The 21,342-nt window shown below is 35.1% G+C and overlaps 1 protein-coding gene across 1 annotated transcript in view; it reads left to right on the top strand.

Annotated features, from left to right (window-relative positions):
* The window catches only part of CDH19 (cadherin 19), a 61,765-nt gene that overhangs the window by 11,914 nt on the left and 28,509 nt on the right, over positions 1-21,342 (top strand). Inside the window, exons 2-3 of the mRNA XM_079783460.1 lie at positions 10,634-10,941; positions 13,566-13,860. Coding sequence (XP_079639586.1) covers positions 10,747-10,941; positions 13,566-13,860 — 490 coding nt within the window. The 5' untranslated portion in view covers positions 10,634-10,746. The remainder of the gene's footprint in view (positions 1-10,633; positions 10,942-13,565; positions 13,861-21,342) is intronic.

Below are 21,342 nucleotides of genomic sequence, written 5' to 3'. Positions count from 1 at the left end.
CTTGATCCCATTTCCTGTTGGTCCATTCATTCTCAGTAATTCCTTCGGCCATTTTCTCAGAGCTCTAGGGCAGCCGCCGCAGAACTCGTTGGGCGGCGGGCTCGGCGAAGCTCCGGTGTGCCCGGTGTGCGGCGGCGGGCTGGTCCAGGGTGGCTGCGTCGCCCCTTGGGTCTGCAGCGGTGGCCAGTCACCGAGCGTGCGCACCTGGCCGCTTCCTGGGCGTTGAGATTCTTGAAGGACTCGGAGGTCAGCAAGTGCGGAGTCTCCCACCCCTTGTTTCCCAGTGGCTCGTCTGTCCGCGCTCGGCAGCGAGTGGGGCCTTCCCCTCAGCCGGAGACCGCCGGAGGGACTGCGCAGAGCACGTTCCAGGCCGCCACTGTGTCGCCTGAGCCGTAGATCTTAAAGTGTGATCTTTGGGTCACCGGCATCAGCATCGTCCCGAGTACCCCTCTCTTTTATTCTAGTTGTAGAGCATCTGCTCAGTCAGCCCTCCGGTGGTTCTGGATGGTGTCTGCTCTGCTCTCCCATCGTAGACTCAAAATTGTTGTGGTAGGCAACAATCAGGCTTCCGCCCTATGCCTCCATCTTGGTCTTCCTTTGTATAGTTAAGTCTTGATTGTTGTTGGTGTCGCTGGGAGAAATTGTCCTCCAGGCCGATTGGCTGTGCGGATCCTCTGTGACTGTAAAGGAAGAGTTGCTGTGTAGGAGACAGATTTATGGGCCGGGGCTTGGTGCAGCAAGGCTTTGGCGCTCACTGAGTCTGCCTCTAGAATGTGTCCTTTATGTGAGTGGTTGAAATCTGGTGTCATCTCATACCGACCACTAGATGCCCTCGTTTCTGGGTCTCCAATGGTGTGTAGGTCATCTACTACCTGAGACCACTCAGCAGGATTTGCGGCAAAAACTGCAGTTTCCTCCTCCTGTCTGAGCGTCCCTAGAGCAGTCCGACTAGAACCGCAGTTTATCTGGTCAAGCTGCCACAGGGCAGGCCACCCACATGCAAAAGCCGTTGCTTGGAGCCCAGGTGTGCCTGCAAGACGTGCGGGGCGGAGCTGCAAAACGAGCTGGGCGGGTCCCAGGGCGGGGCGAGTCTCAGGGCGGGGCGGGGCCTCAGGGCGCCACCAGACCATGGCGTGGCGAACCGCACTGGTTGCAAGTCCGCTCCTTCTGCCCTCCACGCTTCCAAGCCCCCTCGCTCCGCACTCCAATGCAGCAAACACTGATTGCTGGGCGCGCCTCCGCAAGGAAGTCACTCCCACTCTCCGATCCGAAGGCCGAGAGTCGCGCCTCTCCGCACAGGCATCTGGGGCGCTAATCTCCCCTAGGTTTAGAACAAAAGCCACAATTCCCTTCCCCCGACCCACGCGCCTCCGCACCTCAGCTCCTCCAGAGTTCGCTCTTTCCTCTTCTCTCTTAGCTGTAAATCCACCATTCAGCCAGCTCTCCTGTGGTTCTGGGTGGCAGACGCTCTGTGCGCGCGAAGTTCCTTTGTTTAACCTTGAAATTGTTGTGCGCGAAGTTCCCTTGCTCGACTCTGCTGCCCTCCCGGTTCTCCTCTCCCAAAATGGCCAGAGGACCCGAGTGTAAGACAGGAAGTCCTAAGAATCCTCCAAGTCGGTGTTGGCGGTCTCCGGGGCCCCGAGGATCTCAGTGGGGAGCTCGGTCGGGTCGGTGACGCGGGTGGGCCCGTCTCGCAGAAAGATGGTCTCTTCCTTCACCGAGAGCCGCTGCGCCGAGTCCGCGGCTGCCGCCACAGCAGTTGCCGCGGCGCCCACGAGCCCATGGCCCCGGCTGCGGTGCTGGCTGAGAGGAGCCGCCGCCCGGTCTGGGGAGACGCGAGCAGGAGTCACCGCGCTTGCCAGTCCATCTTTTAGTTTTTTTTTCGGAACTGCCATGCGAGGCAACAGATCAGCCGTTCCCCTCCGCCGCCATCTTTTTTCCTGCCTACCTCTTTAATAATGGAAGTCACATTAGAATAATGTTTCAGATATTAGAAATAAAGAATTGCTTTATTTGTACTTGTTACTGATTTTTAAAAGAAAATTAAGAGAAGAAGATATTTCTGAAAAGAAAATATTTTCCAGGTTTGATAGCAGTCACACACACAAAAAATAAGTGTAAGAAATAGCCTGTGGACATGTAATGTCAGATTACACAATGACAAAGACACAAATTACTAAATTAATATCAGATTACACAATGACAAAGACACAAATTCTATACAGATTACTTGATTAGCAACATATAATTAAGAATATGGTCCAAAAGGAGTTTTAGACTGATCATCAGGACAGAGGCATACTAAGATTTAGCCTTGAAGTAATAAGGAGAAATCATGTTTTGGTATCTTGTGGAGGAGAGGGGTGTGTGTGTCAGGGGTGAGATACCTGATTTTTTTTTTTAATGAGATTTTGCAGTGTGTATTTTAGCAACTGGAATTTGTCTCTTCTCATTCTAGAATACTTTGCCCACCCAGGCTCAATCTTGTCAATGTTCAGCACTTCGAATGGGGTGCTTATTAAACTGCAGCCCTCCTCACTGCTCAAAAACAGAGTTCCTGATGGCCAGCCCAGGAGAATGGCACTTGTTAGTCCGTGTCTTAGGACACCACACAAATAGTGAAAGGAGAAGGCAGTACTGTCAAAGAGGGCTGGAAACATTCTTCTACAGGCAGTCTGGCTTTATATTCCTTTATCTGTAGCACACAGCTTTTATTCGTGACAGTAAATATGCACAGTATGTTTAATGAGAGTTCATAAATGGGACAAAGAACAATCTTTTATATTCTAGCTCTGTGGAGAAAGAGTTGGCATATGGACAATGACAATTTTGAGTCCAGAAATGCTGCTTTCTTCTCATTTATGTATGCAGGCTATATCACTCATATATCTTTCCATATTTCCGATTAGCAGTTCTGAGAAAGCCATTTAAAAGGCTTGAGGGAGAGTGTCACTCTATAAGGCTGCCAAGTTTCCTTTGATTTTTAAGAGATCACAAATAGGATTAGGTTTCTATATTTAAACCATCCACATTTCCCCAGCTTCAACTTTTATCTTCCCCCCGACAGCCACCAAATCCATCATTCTGACTTATTCTTCCATTTTTTATTAATCTCATGAGTCTTTAGAATAAGTGGGGTGGAGGTGTCTTAAAAGATGGTAATAGAAAACATTTTTTATGTCTAGTTTCAAGACTTGTCCAAACAGTATAATGCAATTTATAGATCTATATTCAATTTTTAAAGGTGACAGATGTTATGCATGATATGCCAGATATCTATAAAATTTCTTTCTTCCACTCAGTAAAGCATAGTATATATTGTTCACTCTGTGCCCTTAAGATTAGGTTTCCAGTCCTACCTTTACTGTTAAATAACTATTTGGTACTGGGCAGATCCCTTAAATTTTCTAGATATAAATTTCTTCTATATGAATGCAATGTATTAGATGAAATAAATTTTTCTCTTTTTAAAATATATTTTTATTGATTTCAGAGAGTAAGGGGGAGGTAGAGAGAGATAGAAACATCAATGATGAGAGAAATCATTGATTGGCTGCCTCCTGCACACCCCACACTGGGGATAGAGCCCACAACCTGGGCGTGTGCCCAGACTGGGAATCAAACCATGATCTCCTGATTCATAGGTCTATGCTCAACCACTGAGCTATGCTGGCCTGGCATTTTCAATACTGAAATTATATGATTCTACTTGAACATAATATTTAATATTTATGAAATAGTGTTACTTAAATATAGTACTAGTAAAATTGTTTCATTATATAATGTTACGTTAATATCAGTTATTTTGTTATTATACATCATATATTTTGAATTATACAATACTCTATATTTTACTTAATAAATATAAAGAATTATACCTAGATTCTGGCAATTAGATTAAATTGAAACACACTAACATGAGACAGTATTAGCATGAATTTCTTTTTCCATATTTAAATAATATGCCAGTTTTTATCCAGCTATTCACCTGATTGGAAACTATAACAAGGATTGCAGATGTAGGGTGAAAATGTCACTGCTTGTTTCTCTAGGGACCATTTCAGAATACTAATTGATAGCACTTTTCCTTATTAGCCTGGACTCAGCCCTGAGTATTTCTCAGTCCGGCATGTTGACAGCTGCCAACACTCTTCAATCACAAGTGCACCATTATTTGAAATGTTTTCTCTTTCCCTTAAATAGAAGGGTATATTTTTACCATTACAGAAAATTTAGAATGTAGAAGAGTATAAACAAAGCCACATTATTTCATCATTCAGACATCATTTCTGCTACTGTTTCATTCTTGTATTTTTATACAAAAAGGTTCAAATAAAAGGGTACCCATATTTATTTAATTATGATTTAGGATTATAAAATTATATTATGACTTAATTTTAAATTTAATTGTGAAATATTTCAATCATATAAAAATATGACAAATGGTAGAGGAATGACCCAGATTTAATGAATACTATTGTTTGATATATATAATTATATTGTTTTAGAGGGAGAAACATGTGATAGTTATTTCTAAAGTCCAGCCTTTAAGCCAATTTCTCTCCCTACTTATCATGGTAATTATCATGATAAATTTTGCATGTCTTTTTTTTTTTAACCTACACTTATTTTACAAAATCTATTTATGAAAATTGTCTTGTAGGGTATTATTTTCTAATTTTGAAACACTTCTACAATTGGTATTATATAGTACCTCAATCTGAACTTTCTTTTTTAATATATTTTTTCCAATTAATTGGATCTATACTGCCTCCCAGTGGACAAGTTTGAAAGTGTCTTCATGTATAAAGGAGTAAAAAATATTTGTTAGTTTAGAAGTTAAATATATTTTTCCTCCTGTGAGACCATAATCTCAATTAAGATAAAGAACATAGCCATTAACTCACAAAGTTCCATCATGACCCTGGCCATCCTTCCTTTCTGTTCCTTCCTCACCTCCATTCTCTTTGAACTACTAATCTGTTTTCTGTCCTGTGCTAGGTTAGCGTTTTTCTGGAATGACATATTAATGGAAACATAGAATATGAATTTTTTTACTCAGCATAATTATTTTGAGATGTGGGTATCAGTAGTTCATTTTGATGTATATTAGTCACTTGTCACAGCAGTCTACTTGAATGACTGTTATATCTTTATAAGAAGTTGACTACCAGATATTTTTATTTTCCACATCTTGTTGTTTGTGCCACTATCATGAATTCTATTTCTACATATGTTATATATTTGCAACTCATTGTTATTAATGCATAAATAGTGAAATTATTTTTAAAATATTCATAAAACACAAAATAACATTTTATATTTACCTTTATATTTTATATTTCCATATTTTATTACATTGTGTAAATTCACATGCCCTTAATTTTGAAGAATTTTTACTTAGTATTTTTAGAGTTCAGTGATATTATTGATTAATTTTTCTACTTTGCTTTATATTACCCTTTTGTTGAAGGTTATCTAATTATGGGTTAAAAGTTTTTCTCTCATAACTTTATGAATGCCATTCTATCAGTCCTACATTATTTCTGATGAACATTTATTGGATATTCTTACTGTTTCATTTTTTCTGGTGAAATTTTATTATTTGCTCTTTACACATGGCCATTATCATTTCTTAAGCCAATATCTCTCTTCCTTTTTAGGTCTCAAATGACATATTTATTATACCACTTAAAATCGTTTCTCAGTTACTAATTTTTTTAATTTTAAAAGTGACTATTGTACTTTATCTCTGTACTGTAATTTTAATAATTTCTATTAAACAATCTTCAAAACCAATGTATTATCTACTGTAGTGTTTCATCTTTTTATAAAACCATCCTGTGAATTTTGTTTTTATTTCAGATATTAATTTGTATAGGAGTTTCTTTTGGTGCTTTTTAAATTTCTATTTCTCTGTTGTGTTTCACCATGTGGTCATTGAAATAGTCAATTTAAGCAATTATCAATAATTGGTAATACTTTAAAACAAATGGTAAGTAGAAAATTCATAACAAATGAACCAACCAACAATACATGCATCTACTAATGAATCGTGAAACAAGAACAACTTTAACACTAAAAACAAAATGTGAAAAAAACTAGGTATTTCATGCCTCCAGACATCATGCAATAGGAAGTACTGAGCATCAGCTCTGAGTATTTTTTGACAAATATTTAAAATTGCATCTAATCAAACCTCTACTGATATATAGAAAATAAACATATTAGGTCATATTTTGGGAAACTCTACCTTGCTTGTACAACACATAAGTGAAAAGGAAACTTAAATTTAAACTGATGAAAACTGTGGACAAAATAAGACCAAAGGGATATATTAACAAACTGCATTGTGTGGACATCTTTGAATTCTAAGTAAAAAGTATTTTAATTTGAACACTGGTTGAATATTTGATTATATTAAAGACTTATTCTCAATTTTTAGTATTCAATTTTGATTTTTAGGAGGATAAATTGCACACAGATATGTAGCATTTGTGCCTGAGTGTGTAATGAATAGTTAATATACTATAACATTTTAAATTTGTTTTAACATCCAAATATGGATATGTACATAGATGGTATAAAATTGTCCAGCCTTGATCATTTTGAATCTCAGTAATGTTCTCTAGGTGTTCATTGTACTATTTTCTCTATTTCTAGAAGTATGAAAATATCTTAATATAAAGTTAATAAGAATGTCATTCATCCAACATTATAAGTATACTTAAAGTTACTGTTAGTGATAATTTCCCAAATTTATGCAAAATACATTCTCATAAAGGAAACTACATGTTCCAAAGGTTTTAATTATTCACTAGATATTAAATATACATATTTAACAATTTCTAAACAATAGACATTACTTGAATCTCAAATAGTAAGGGTGAAATTTATCTTTAATTTTCACCTCAGTTGGATTCTTCATGACTTTTGTTAAGTAAACTTATAACAAATACATTGGCTTAAAGGAACTGCAGAAGGACTACACCATCCCCATTTTTGACAATGTGATTTTTCATATATATATATATATATATATATATATATATATATATATATATATACATTGTGTGTGTGTATGTTTTTATTAATTTTATAGTAAAAGGAAAGGAGAGGGATTGAGTGATAGAAACATCAATCAATTGCCTTCTGTACACCCTCTACTGGGGATAGAACCTGGAACCCAGACATGTGCCCTGATCCAGAATCAAACCGGTTACCTCTTGGTTCATGGGTCGATGCTCAATCACTGAGCAACACTGGCTAAGCACAATGTATTCTTTCTTAATTAGGTGCTTTTCAACACTCTTCCTAACAGGAGCCAAAGACCTAAAAAATCTCTCAGGGCACTTACAAAAATACATGAATAATCCAAACAAGATCATATAGAAATCTCCTAACAGAAATAGGAACTCCATGGCTCTTGCTGTTATTGTTGTTGATTGTGGCATTAAAGTCCATTGTAGAGGTCACAAAATTGTTTTTCTTCATGAGTCCTAAGCAAACAAATCTAATTTGTTTTTTTGGGGGTGCTATGAAGCTGTGGAAAATGAAAGATTTTCAATTACATATAAAGTTGAGAATTATGTCATTTCAGAGAGAATTGGTATAATCAATTTCAGGTAAATGGAAAGTTTTAAATAGAAAACTCCATAGTTTGAGTTTTATTGTTGTAATATTTATAATTAGAAGATACCTATCATCTTTGTCTTACATATTAAAAACATTCAGCCATTTTGCCCAGTCACTATAATTTTGTATTTATTTTCTAAAACCTGCATTCTTTTTTAAAAATATATTTTTATTGATTTCAGAGAGGAAGGGAGAGGTAGAGAAAGAGAGAAACATCAATGATGTGAGAGAATCATTGATTGGTTGCCTCTTGCACGCCCCCTACTTGGGCATGTGCCTTGACCAGAATCAAACCAGGGATTCTTCATTCCACAGGGTGACGCTCTATCCACTGAGCCAAACCATCTAGGGTAAAAACCTGCATTCTTTATTTTTATCTTTATTTTTAAGATAAAAAGCATTCTATTTCCTCTCTTTCATAGTACAAAAATGGGAAATATCTTGCACAAACGTTCTATTCTCAGAATGTTTTATAACATCAGTATAAGTGATTATTAAATCTTCTGGGTTTTAAGGTGAATTGTCAGTTTGCTTATTTAATACTACATAAAACCATAGTTTTTGAAGATTGTATGAGAAAACATCTTTTTTATTGAAAAAGAGGAGAAATATCAAATTTTTTTCTTCGCTGTTGCTTTAATGGGATAGTGTTTTTACTAGATAAAATGGAAGAAGTAAGCAGGTTTAAAAAAAAGTCTAGCCCTGGCCGGTTTGGCTCAGTGGATGGAGCATCGGCCTGTGGACTGAAGGGTCCCAAGTTCGATTCCGGTCAAGGGCATGTACCTTGGTTGTGAGCACATCCCCAGTAGAGGGTGTGCAGGAGGCAGCTGATCGATGTTTCTCCTTGATGTTTCTCTCTCGTTGATGTCGATATTTCTAACTCTCTATCCCTCTCCCTTCCTCTCTGTAAGTAATAATAATAATAATAATAATAATAATAATAATAATAATAGTCTAGTTTCATTTTTTATTTTTGCATGTGGCTTTCCAATTTGACCAGCACCATTTATTGAAGGGGCTTTATTTACTCAATTGTTTGTTTCTGGCTCCTTTGTTGAAAATTATCTGCCCATATACATGTAGTTTTACATCTGGGCTCTCAATTCTGTTCCATGATCTGTGTATCTGTTTTTTTTGGCGATAGCATGCTATTTTGATTACAGTAGCTCTGTAGTATAATTTGAAGTCAGGTAGTGTAATACCTCATGATTCATTCTTTTTTTCTCAGGATTGCTTTGGCTATTTGGGGACTTTTGTGGTTCCATACAAATATGATGATTTTCTTTTCTATTTATTTTAAAAATGACATTGGTATTTTAATGGGGATTGCATTAAATATAAATATTGCTTTGAGTTATATGGCCATTTTAACTATGTTGATTCTTCTAATCCAAGAACACGGCATATTTTTCCATTTATTTGTGTCTTTTTCAATCTCTTTTAATACTGTTTTGTAGTTTTCAGTATATAGGTCTTTCACATTCTTTGTTAAATTTATTCATAGGTATTTTCTTCTTCTTCTTTTTTGCAAATTCCAACATGTACAAAATTAATTCAAAATGGATCAAAGACCTAAATATAAGATCTGAAACAATGAATTACATAGAAGAAAACATAGGTACTAAACTTATGGAATTGGTCATAGAGAACATTTTATGAACTTGACCCCAAAGGCAGGGGAAGTAAAGGTAAAAATAAATGAATGGGACTATATTAAACTAAAAAGCCTCTGCACAGCAGCCAGACAAATAGGCAGCAGACCAAATGGGAGATGATATTTGCAAACAATAGCTCCAACATTAGTTTAATATTCAATATGTATAAAGAACTCATAAAACTCAATGCCAAACAAACAACCCAATTAAAAAATGTGCAGAAGTCCCAGACAGACACCTCTCCAAGAAGACATACAAACGGCCAACAGATCTATGAAAAGATGTTCAACCTCACCAGCAATTAAGAAAATACAAATAAAAACTTCAATGAAATACTACCTACCACCTCTTAGAATGGTTTTATTAACAAGACAAGTATTAACAAGTGTTGAGAGGTTGTGGCTAAAAGTGAGCCCTCATTCACTGCTGATGGGAATGTAGACTGGTCCAGCCACTGTGGAAAACAATATGATGATTTCTCAAAAAATTAAGAATAGAGTTATTATATGACACAGCAATCCCTCTCATATATATATATATATATATATATATATATATATATATATATATATATACCTGAAAAGCTCAAAAACATGTATTTGCAAATATATACGTACCCCTATGTTCATTGCATTATTCATGGTGGCCAAGACGTGGAGACAACCAAAGTGTCCTGAGAGAGAGGATTGAATAAAGAAGATGGAGAATACTACTCAGACATAAGAAAAAGTGAAATACTGCAATTTGTGACAACATAGGTGGACCTTGAGAATTTTATGCTAAGTAAAATAAGCCAGTAGAAAAATTCTAAGAACCATGTGATTTCCCTCACATGTGGGATATAAAACTGAAACCCGAGGGCACAAAAGGCAGTGTGGTGGTTGCCAGAGGGAAGTTGGTGGGGTGAAGGGATCCTAAGATATGGTGACATAAGATTTGACTTTGGGTGGTGAGCACACAGTGCAATATTCAAATCTTATATCATAGAAATCTGCTCCTGAAACCTATATGATCCTATTAATCAATGTTACCCTGATAATTTTGTTTAAAGTCTATCTGAATGTCAGCTCTCAATCAAGGAGATGCCAGAGCAACTTTCCAACATTCAGGCAGATTTGACTACAGCTTAAACTGCACAGTGCCTGAGCAGAAATGCATCATTATTCCATTCACATTATTGCTGAGCTACAAAATATAATTAATGGGATTAATTGAAACAGAAATTAAACGTGTATTTTTGTCTCATTTTTATGAATACAAAAGTTGCGTCCTTACATTAGTAATTATGTGAGAAAGTGCTATTTTTAAAATGACAAATTTTGTTTTTGTGTTTTGTTCTTTAGGAATGTGAAAGATGCTTCAGATTTTTAAAATATTATAAAGGAATCTAAGATTTTCGTTTGCAACATATGCTTTCTTCTAAAGAGTATCCATCAGCCGGCATCAAAGGAGCAGAATGAATTGTTGCTTATTCCTACCTTTTGTGGTGGGAATTTCCCTCCTACGGCCTTGCCTTACAGCAACAGAAAACTCTAAGACAGAGGAAGCGAAGCACCCAGAGGGGTCTCATCCGAGACTGAAGAGTGGCTGGATTTGGAACCAATATTTTGTAGAAGAGGAAATGAATATCACGGGAAAGGACATTGGCCGGGTACTGATTTTCTGAAAATGTTACAGGAAATAATGTTGTATAAATCTAAATAAATGAGTTGAAAGTGTTGGTATTTGATGAATTCTAAATTTTCTCTGTAGAACCATTCGAAAACTTCAAATACCAGCATAATTAATTGCTTCAGGTTTGTTAGCGCCTAGAGTAACCACAAAAGCTTGCAGAAGAGGGAAAGCTATGATATTCCCATCTCACTTTAGTCTCCCATGTAAAAACCCAGACCTCATTATCCACATCTGGAAACTTGATGGTGTTATTTTTGGTAATGGATCAAAGCAACTACACTGAGAACAATAAAGTTACCAACAGTATTTAGCCTGATTTTCTATTATGCTAAGCAGGTGTTGATATACACCTCATTAATTTGTAATGAAGCAGGCTAATACCAAATTCTTTTACAGTTGAGTAGCTTCAAGAGCCTACATATTCATTTGATTAGTGAAGTTGAAGTACAACGAATTATTATTTTCACTTTCTTATAAGAATATACTGTAAGAGAATTTCCTTAATGAGAAAGAACATTTCCTATTTATACTTTTGGCTTTTATTATTCTTTGATTTTCTTTAAACAGAGGTAATTACAATATCAAGTCCTGTTCTGTAAAGCTCTTTCTATAGATGAATGAACTGAAGTAAGTTTAACTGCTAATTAACTGGCACTAAAATTTAATTGGGCCCAAAGGGTGAAGCACTCAGAATTCATTAATTCTTTTTTCTAGCCCTTTCAGGAGAACTGCAGCAGTAGCCTGATGTCCAGAATCCATAGGAGCTCATCTATTCCATTGTCCAAATGTGTATGAGTACACTCAACCAACGGTTTAGATTAGGATCTTAGGCACATATTCAAACTGTGCATGCACACGTGTCCTGAAAGTAATATTTCTCCTCCCTTTTCATTTTGTCAGATGACTGCAGGTAAATCACAGGCAGAATACCATAAGTGAGGTCTGTAGTTAAGTGTCTGCTACTTAAGAGAGTCTCTCTAACCACATTTACAGTGGACTCCACAGAACTCCATATGCTCTCCATTCATTGAAAGAATGACAGGCCAACAGGGCTTGTGGTTCGTGAGTAAGGCTCTGCAGGGAAGTGCATCAGTGCAATCCAAACAGACTGCCTCCCTGGCTCACTGTCATATTTTCCAGTTGTTTTGTGTTTTTTTCTCTCCTCCCTACATGTTTCCTTCCCCCACCCCTTTCATATAGCAATTGGCTTTGCCTATTTTTGCATTCTGTAAACATATTTATGAAAATATGGTAATTTCCCCACTAAACAACTTCATTAGGCTTAAATAATATTATACAGATAACTTGTTTAAAAGAGAGTAGTAATGAATATTTAGGAGCTTGTAAGTAAATAGATGGTAAAAATAAAATGTATCTGAGGTATCCAACATAACTTTCTTTTTGACCTATTTTTTAAAAGTGATTAAGTTTGGAAAGCACAATTAAGTAAAAATTTAAAGTCATGTTGATTTGCCAAATTGATAATAACTGTATGATTGAGAAAATATTTTTGAAAGGGAATATAGAAATTTAATAATACCTGAATCCATGAAATTGAAATGTGTGTAACTGATGCATCTTATGAAATTAAGAAGCAGATGTTCGAAAAAATATTTTTTTAACTTAAATCTGGGTTCTTAAAAAGATCAAGCTCACTGATTTATGAAAATTACTCTATCAATGTACTTGAAAAGCATGTATACTTTACTAAACTTTACTTATTTTCATTCCAATATTGAATCAAATTTTCAAACTACATCACAATGATATTTGGAAACCATGGTCCATGCTTTATTTCCATATACTATATTTATTTGAGAGGACATTTATTTTCCTTAATTTCTTATTATTAGGTCATGAAGACTTTTTATTTTACGATAATGAATTGTCAAATTAAGATAGCTAAAACTTTTTCATTAGCTTTTTATTAGTAGTACCAATTTGTTTCTTTTATTGCATGGCAGTGATACTCAATGCGTTATTAAAGTTATTAAAATTGGTTGTTTTAGATATATTCAGATATTCTCCCCCAAGCACATAGAACAATTTATTAATTAGTCAGGAATAATACATTATATCTTGAGCTATCAGAAAGTTATGAATTTAAGATTGTATTTTTTGGTTCACTTTGTAAAATTTCAGAGAAGTTCTTACTTTGAAGAAGGGCATATTCATAAGTGATGAAACAAGAAAATCATGGATTCACAATAATTAGGAGCTTATGGCAGATTTTCCTCTTTGTGTAAAAATAATTTAGATATAAATAAATACAACCAATGTACCCTATATCATAATAACCCTTTTTTATATCTAAAATTCAAAATTACATTAACACAAAGATGAACAGATTCACTTTGCTTTTAAAAGATGAAAACAATGACAGCACAAAGAGAACAGGTATATTTGAGAACTGAGTAGAATATACGCGGAGATATAATTTAATCTTAAAATTAATATCATACCTTATTTAATATTATATGGGAGTTATATGGAATTGTTAACTTGGGGAATAATAAGCAGATTAGAAAATAAAACCATTTCAATTGACTTAACCCATTTTGACATGTATGGAAACTAAATGATTGCTCTTTGCACTTGCAGCTGAGCTCAAATATGCATAATGGATCCAAGTCTTTGAAGTACAAGATTTCAGGAGATGGAGCTGGAAGTATTTTCTTCATTAATGGAACAACAGGTGTCTTATCTGTGGTACAGAAGCTGGATAGAGAGAAACAGGCCTTCTACAATCTAAAAGCCCATTTAATAGACATCACTACTGGAAAGGATGTGGAATCTGAATCTGAGTTTGTTGTCAAAGTTACGGATATCAATGACAATGCACCAAAATTCCTACATGAACCTTATGCGGCCGTTGTACCAGAGATGTCTCCAGAAGGTATTACATATTAATTGACATCAAACATATATTAGCAATGTAAACAAGTTTGAGATTTTGAGGATATGATTTGAAAGTGAATTATTTGAAAGTTCTACATTTGTACTTCCTTTTATAAGCATGTTAAGTAAAATATTTGAAATAAGAAGCTACTAAAATTGTGTGAACAATGGTAATACATATTGATGAATTGTCTTATTAAAATATATTCTCAGTCTTCAAAGCAATAGGGAAAAGTTTAAACATGTTTATTTGAGTGGTCTAAGAAATTGTTTAGCTTGTTCATTTACTGGTTTCTTCAATATAAGAATTTATTTTCCGCCAAAACCGGTCCCGGGTTCGATTCCGGGCATGTACATTGGTTGTGGGCACATCCCCGGTGGGGGCTGTGCAGGAGGCAGCTGGTCGATGTTTCTCTCTCATCGATGTTTCTAGCTTTCTGTCCCTCTCCTTTCCTCTCTGTAAAAAATCAATAAAATATATTTTTTAAAAAAAGAATTTATTTTCCAAGACAAAATATACTTTTGTATTCTAATAAAGGAAAAATGATGGATCCTAACAGATATGCATATAAAAAGAGGAATAGTCTATTTATAAGGCAAAAATTCTTCGTGCATCAAAATCATGGAACAGGACCCTAAAAACAAAATAAGTAGGTTGTGCCCAGGCTGGTCTGGCTCAATAGATGGAGCATCAGCTTGTGGTCTGAAGGGTCCCAGGTTCGATTCCAGTCAGGGGCACATGCCCAGGTTGTGGGCTTTATCCCCAGTAAGGGACGTGCAAGAGGCAGCTGATCAATGATTCTCTCTCATCATTGATGTTTCTCTCTCTCCCTCTCCCTTCCTCTCTGAAATCAATAAAAACATATTTTAAAAAAATAAAATAAAATGAGCCGAAACTGGTTTGGCTCAGTGGATAGAGCGTCAGCCTGCGGACTGAAGGGTCCCAGGTTCGATTCCGGTCAAGGGCATGTACCTTGGTTGCGGGCACATCCCCAGTGAAAGATGAAACAGAGGGCCGGAGACCATGGGATACCAGGACACAGGCTTTATTGGAGATCACCCTGCCAGCCGCCTTCCAGAGGGGAAAAGGGAGAGAGAGAGAGAGAGAGAGAGCGAGCGGGAGCCGGGGGGTGAGATTGCCTTTTAAGGGGAGGAAAAGAAGGGACGGGGCTTAGGGCACTCAGCCCACGCTGATTGGTGGTTTCATGTAAGGTACATGGTTAGGGGCCTAGGGATTTAGGAATTGGGGGCTTAGGTTATATGGCAAGTGCTGATTGGTGGTTCAATGTACAGTCCATATAAGGTGTTCAGGAATGTCTGGCTGCAGGTGGAGTTTACCTCATACTCCGTCCATCAGTTGGGGGAAGGGAGGATCTATCACCCAGTAGGGGGTGTGCAAGAGGCAGCTGATCGATGTTTCTCTCTCATCAATGTTCCTAACTCTCTATCCCTCTCTCTTCCTCTCTGTAAAAAATCAATAAAATATATTAAAAAAATAAAATAAATAAAAAAATAAATAAAATGAATAGGTTGACTACCTCTATGGAGCAATTATACACTTTCAAGTTCCAATGCTACTTTTATAAATATTTCAAAAATAATAAATGTAGAAATGCATGTTTTTCATAAGATATAAGTATTGGCTACTTTGGGAATCAGAAATGTCTTTCCAATAGGGGATAATTATAGTGTGGATGTGTAAAATTGGTCCACTTACTCATTGAGTCAGATAATTTTGAAAACACAATATATAATTAAATTAAATATATATAATTTACTAATGTGATAAACTTAAATGTGATTTAATAATGATCATTTAAAATTTTGCTTCCATACTCAAAAACTGTTTTACCTTAACATTTGATTCATTAACCAGTGAATATAAAAATGTACATTCCATTGTATATTTTCCTGATTTCTTTGTTTTTTTTAACCTTCCAGGTAGCAATTTAAAAATCTCTTTCGACATGTATTCAGAACATAGGTCTTTAATTAAAGCATAAACAATTTTAGTTGTGTAATATGTATTACAACCAATTATCATTAGGTTTAAAGGACACATTAATATTGTTCCATTTAGTAGCTAGGCAATGAAAATTATTTATTCCCCCTCAATCTGCCTCCTCCTCCTCCTCCTCCTCCTCCTCCTCCTCCTCCTCCTCCTCCTCCTCCTTTTCCTTTTCTTTATTCACCTCATCCTCCTTCTTCAATAAGCACATATGAATTTAACATGTTCTAGAAACTTTCCTTTGAAACTGCAGATTCAATTGTGAAGGAGATATATAGAGTTAATCACCAGTATGAAACTTATGATTTAGTTATAATACAAACAATACCTATTTGAAATAAACAAAATAATATTTGATACTGTATGCTATGAAAGTGTTCAGTATGGGAAAAGTATGCTGATGATTAATTGACTGAAGGAAGTAGGGACAAGTCAGCAGGTAAAATTTGAACAGAATGATACAGAGGATACCCATGCCATGTTCTAGGAAAAGCAGTGTGATGAAGATTGCTTTATGAGTATGAGAGTTATTGGCCTATTGTGAGCATGTAGGTCATGGCACTAGATGAGATCCTCATAGTAGACAATATAGGCAGAGATGAGGAAAACATACCTGGTAAATTGACTGTTAAGCAAATGGGAGTTGGCTCGTAAATTAGTATGAATAGGATTGGCCAGTGATATAGGAAGAAGAGAAAGATCTGAGATGAGATGTTGCAATGGAAGAGATCCTCCAACTAACTATGTGGAATGCTGTTGTGAGTAGAATAAAATTAAGATAGCCCTGATTTTGATTTAGCAAGTTGAAGGCCCCTAGTGTTTTCAGTAAGAGTAATTTGGTTGAATTTGTGTAACTACATTATGTTGGAAATTATTCTATTGCATGCATGGAAGGAGAAAAGGAGGTTGGCAGTTAATTTAGCCACTTTAAATGTGCTATGACACAGAAAGAAAATAGAGATGTGAGGCAGGAGAGAGAGGGATATGAAGTGTAAAGGCGATTTTTAAAAATTATTGTTTAATTAATAATTAAAAGGGAATATTTAATAGCATAGTTACATACTATAGGAAATGATGCAAAAAAAAGAGTATTTTTGAAGCAAAATAAAAGGGATGTGACTGCTAGAAAACTATTCTTGAGGAAGAAAGAGTGATGAAATTTAAAGCAATAATAGAGGGGACAGATCTAGGTAGGTTAACACATTGATTGTTAACAAACCAAGTAACACATGATCATTTCTATTTAATCAGTGATGCCTGAGGCAAAGGCAGTAATTGAGAGCAGAGGGGCAGCATTTTAGAGAGAGGAGGTACAACACGAGCATTTTATACAGTTGGGGAATGAGCCCACGATGGGATTCCAGTGTGTACAATACAGTATTTGTATCATGGCATCAAATGTAGCCACGCTGTGCTTGATTTGATGGAGATCACAAAACATGGGTTTGGTCTGTACGATATGTGGCTGCTTATGCTTTGCAATTAGAGGTCCCAGTACATATTAACCTAGTCATTCTGTGTAATGTAATGTAGCCTGTGCAAGTGCGAGTAAATATTTCATTACAAGTAAGTCCAGGGTTCAGGCTTTGTATGGAATCATACCAAAAACAATGAGCACTTTTCATATCTGTCCAGTGATGGAAGGGGTCAATAGCGTAATGGGCAGCTGCAACCAGAAATAATTTCTAATATGGAAATAGTGGAACACCTCCATTGCTCTGTCAATCATTTTTTTAGATGGTCTTCCTCTGGAAAATGCTTACAGTTATTAACTTTGCTTTGAAGGAACTCGTTATATTATACATATTTTTTCTGTTTCCCTCAATCTCAACATTTAATTAATGGACAGTGTGGACTTTATTTGAATATATCTTTAATTCTTTATCTTCTTTCCATATTCATTGCCATTTAACAGGTTCTTGAGTGTTAATTTTGCTTCCAAATTCCCTACATACCTATTTTATCTTTTATAAAGCAACCAGTGAAAAATTTTATTCTCCATTGTCTTTTTCAAGTAGATTTGTATTGTATTAGAGTCTACTACTAATTATTATATTTGAATCTGTACGTTAAACTTAGAACTTGGTAAACTATTAAAAGGAATCTACATTTGAGAATAATGAAAAGAGAAAAACAAGAAAATTATAAACCATGCATTGCTTATTTAACAAGTAATATTTATTTACAAGTAATATTCATTTACAAGTAATGATAGGTTTGTACTGATTATATTTACCTTAGAAATGCAGTACTTTTAAACTAGAACTATCAGGTGGAACTATGATAAAACATTCTGTTTGCTCACTCATCAGTCTGGGCTTGCAAATAGTATATTTCTTCCACACAAAAATATAAGATCTAATAGGCCAAGAGTAATACAGTACCTGAGGTTTGGGATGATTAAATAAATGAATGAGTGCATGGACAAGAGGGAAATGCCATCTCTTTCTTGAATGTCATTGGAGATTCTAAGCTGTAAAGTAATTGTATCTCAAGTATAAACACAGTAAGGATGGGCCAATTAACACTTGTAAATAACTAATAATTATTGTACTGATAAAATGAGTTCACAATTTTAAGGAGTGAGCAGATGCATGGATTAAACCACCATTTCCATCATGGATTTGATTTCTGAAAATTGCATTTTTACTATATCATCTAATATCTTATGTCTGTTTTTGTTATTGCCAAAAATCACAGATTCAGACTGTATGTCAAAATACTATTGTTTAATTTGTGCTATGTGGAATTTAACCATTATACAAATCAATATCCTCCTCAATAAATTTGTTTCGATTAATCAAAGTGTACCCATACTAAAAATGCAGGTGAAAATACCTTTCCTGTTAGACAATTTATAACTTCATTCTAAGAAAAGGTTGTTAATATTTTTACCACTGAATTTAAAACAAAAACATTGCAGATAAAAATAAATGAGCCATTTTGAAATCTACAGTTCAAATCTTATCATTCAAGCACTATATTAAACTATAGTGTGCTGTTTGTTTAATATTTTATAAATGCAAACTTTACTTCCTAATTTTCTTGCCACAGGTAGCTGACTTCTCTATTGCTTACATGATGTCTAAACTAGTCCGTATATCAAAATTTATCACTCTTTTCCATTTTTATGTTTAAATGCCTCCCATAATCACTAGAAGATGAAACATTCTGTGTGAAATATGAGACATCACCATCTAATACAGTTTTGTTACAGATATTCAACAACATTTGGGTGAGAATCATTCAGTCCTTTGTTATATTTCTGGTCTATACTAAAGTCCATATAAATCAACATTGACAGAATTACACTATTCTTACAATAGATTTTACTCTTGAAGGATAAATAAGTCTAAAGTGTTGGAAATATAATTGATGCTATCAATAATGCTTGCAATCTTCAAGAAGTTTTAGCACTTATTAACATTATCATACAAAGCATAATTCATATGTAATTGCTCACATATAATAAATACTTTATATTAACATACCATTACTTCATTATAATTTTCTATCTGTGTTATAACAAACAAAAATTATGTCAGCAAATGGAGATTCTTGAGAGTACTAAACTATAATTTTTCTCTCAAGCACTGGTACAAGTTTACATCTTGTGTGACAGACATAACAATACATTTTTGCAATACAGTGTGTGAAAAATAGGCGAAGTCAAATATCTCTTAAACTTATTATCATAAAGTTATTTTGCAAAAAAATAGCTCTGAAGATTCAAAAGCTAGCTGGAAAGGTAAAACTGATTTTAAATTTGCATTTTTGAAGAAGTCTCTCAAGGGTAATATTGGCAGACAATAGCAACTCTCAAAGTGATAATAGAACCCAGAATTATTCTATTGAATATTTGTATGATTCTGAGAGAATAATTTTTGTACTTAAACCTTTGTTCACTAAAATGAATAGATAAAAAAGGGTTTAAGAGAATCTTTAGACAGCAAATACAATTGTTTGCTCTTACAAATGATATAGCTGATCAAGCGAATACGACTTCATTCAGAAATGCATGCTGACCTAGGCACCCTCACTCCCCAAGAGAAGACTGGTTTGCATTCATTTCTAACTCAGTTTCAAGGACTTAGCCCACCTAAACTCTTAAGATTTAATTCTAATCATAGGGTAGTGTCTTAGGATGGAATAGTAGGTGTTAAGGGTGAGGCAATTTAATATACACATATTTATTCTGGGAAATTGTCGCTTTCCTTTATACATAATCCTGGGGTCATTTCATATTGTCACAGGTGTTCTGAAGTAGGGTAATTCTATGTCCAGTTTTACCCAGAACAGCTCTGCTTCACCATATTTTATTTCAGGAATTTTCCTGGAAACGTTTGTCCCTAATTTTTTATTTTTATTGTTTTTTTTTCCCCAAAAATTTTAATTAAATTTATTTGGGTGACATTGATTAATAAAAGTATATAGGTTTCACTTGTATAATTCTATGATACATCATCTGTATATTGCATTGTGTTTTTACCAGCCAAAGTTTACCTGCTTTTATTATTTTTTAAATAATAGTAGTAGTAGGTGCACTGCAATAAGCTAGAGTGAATTTGGTAGATACCTACTTCTTACTTGTAGCTTCTTCCATGGGGTATGAGAAATAATCGTGTGTTAGAAAATCTAAGGCTTTATTACAAAGAATTTCTTTTGGTCAACAACTAACCATATCATGATTTTGACTATTATTTCTGAAGCTACATACAGATAGTCTAGTTCTGCAACCTAGGAACAGAAAACTCCATGGAAAGAAATGAAATGGAAACAATGAGAAGCTGTAGGGGAAGTAAATGGATGTGTCCAAAAAAGAGTAGTTAAGAGAACATCTTGCCCAATAAAAACTGATTGAATCGGTGGTTCCTAAGAAGGCTTTTGTTGAAATAACTTCACAATCACTACAATAATTTATATATTATTATTTATTTATTTAGATGTAATTTTAATATTACATTGTGTAAGGTTAAGATGTATGATGTGTTGATTTGATATATTTATATATTGCACTATGCTTACCACTGTAGCATTAGCTAACATCTCCATCATGTCACATAGTTATCATTTCTTTTTGTAGTGAGACCTTTAAGATTTAGTCTCTCAGCTGCTTTGAAGTTTATAAAATAATATATTTGATGATAATCACTATGTTGTGCATTTATACAGAATTTATGTTTTAAATTCAATTTTGTATCCTTTGATTGATATCTCCCCAATTCCCCCACTCTCAGCCCCTGGTAACCAGCAATCTACTCTCTGTTTTTATAAGTTCAGCTTCTTTAGGTTTCACATATGATATTAAGTAGTATTGTCTTTCTTTGTCTGACTTATCTTACTTATTTTAATGCTCTTAAGGTCCATAAATGGTGTCACAAATGGCAGAAATAAGTTTTAAAACACTTGAAACAACCTTAGCTGGTTTCACTCAGTGGGTAGAGCATTGGCTGCAGACTGAAGGGTCCTGGA

Source organism: Cnephaeus nilssonii (assembly GCF_951640355.1).
Source record: "Cnephaeus nilssonii genome assembly, chromosome: 11".
NCBI lineage: Eukaryota > Metazoa > Chordata > Mammalia > Chiroptera > Vespertilionidae > Cnephaeus > Cnephaeus nilssonii.
The sequence above is the reverse complement of the archived record's forward strand: the minus strand, read 5'-3'. Positions and strand labels throughout refer to the sequence as shown.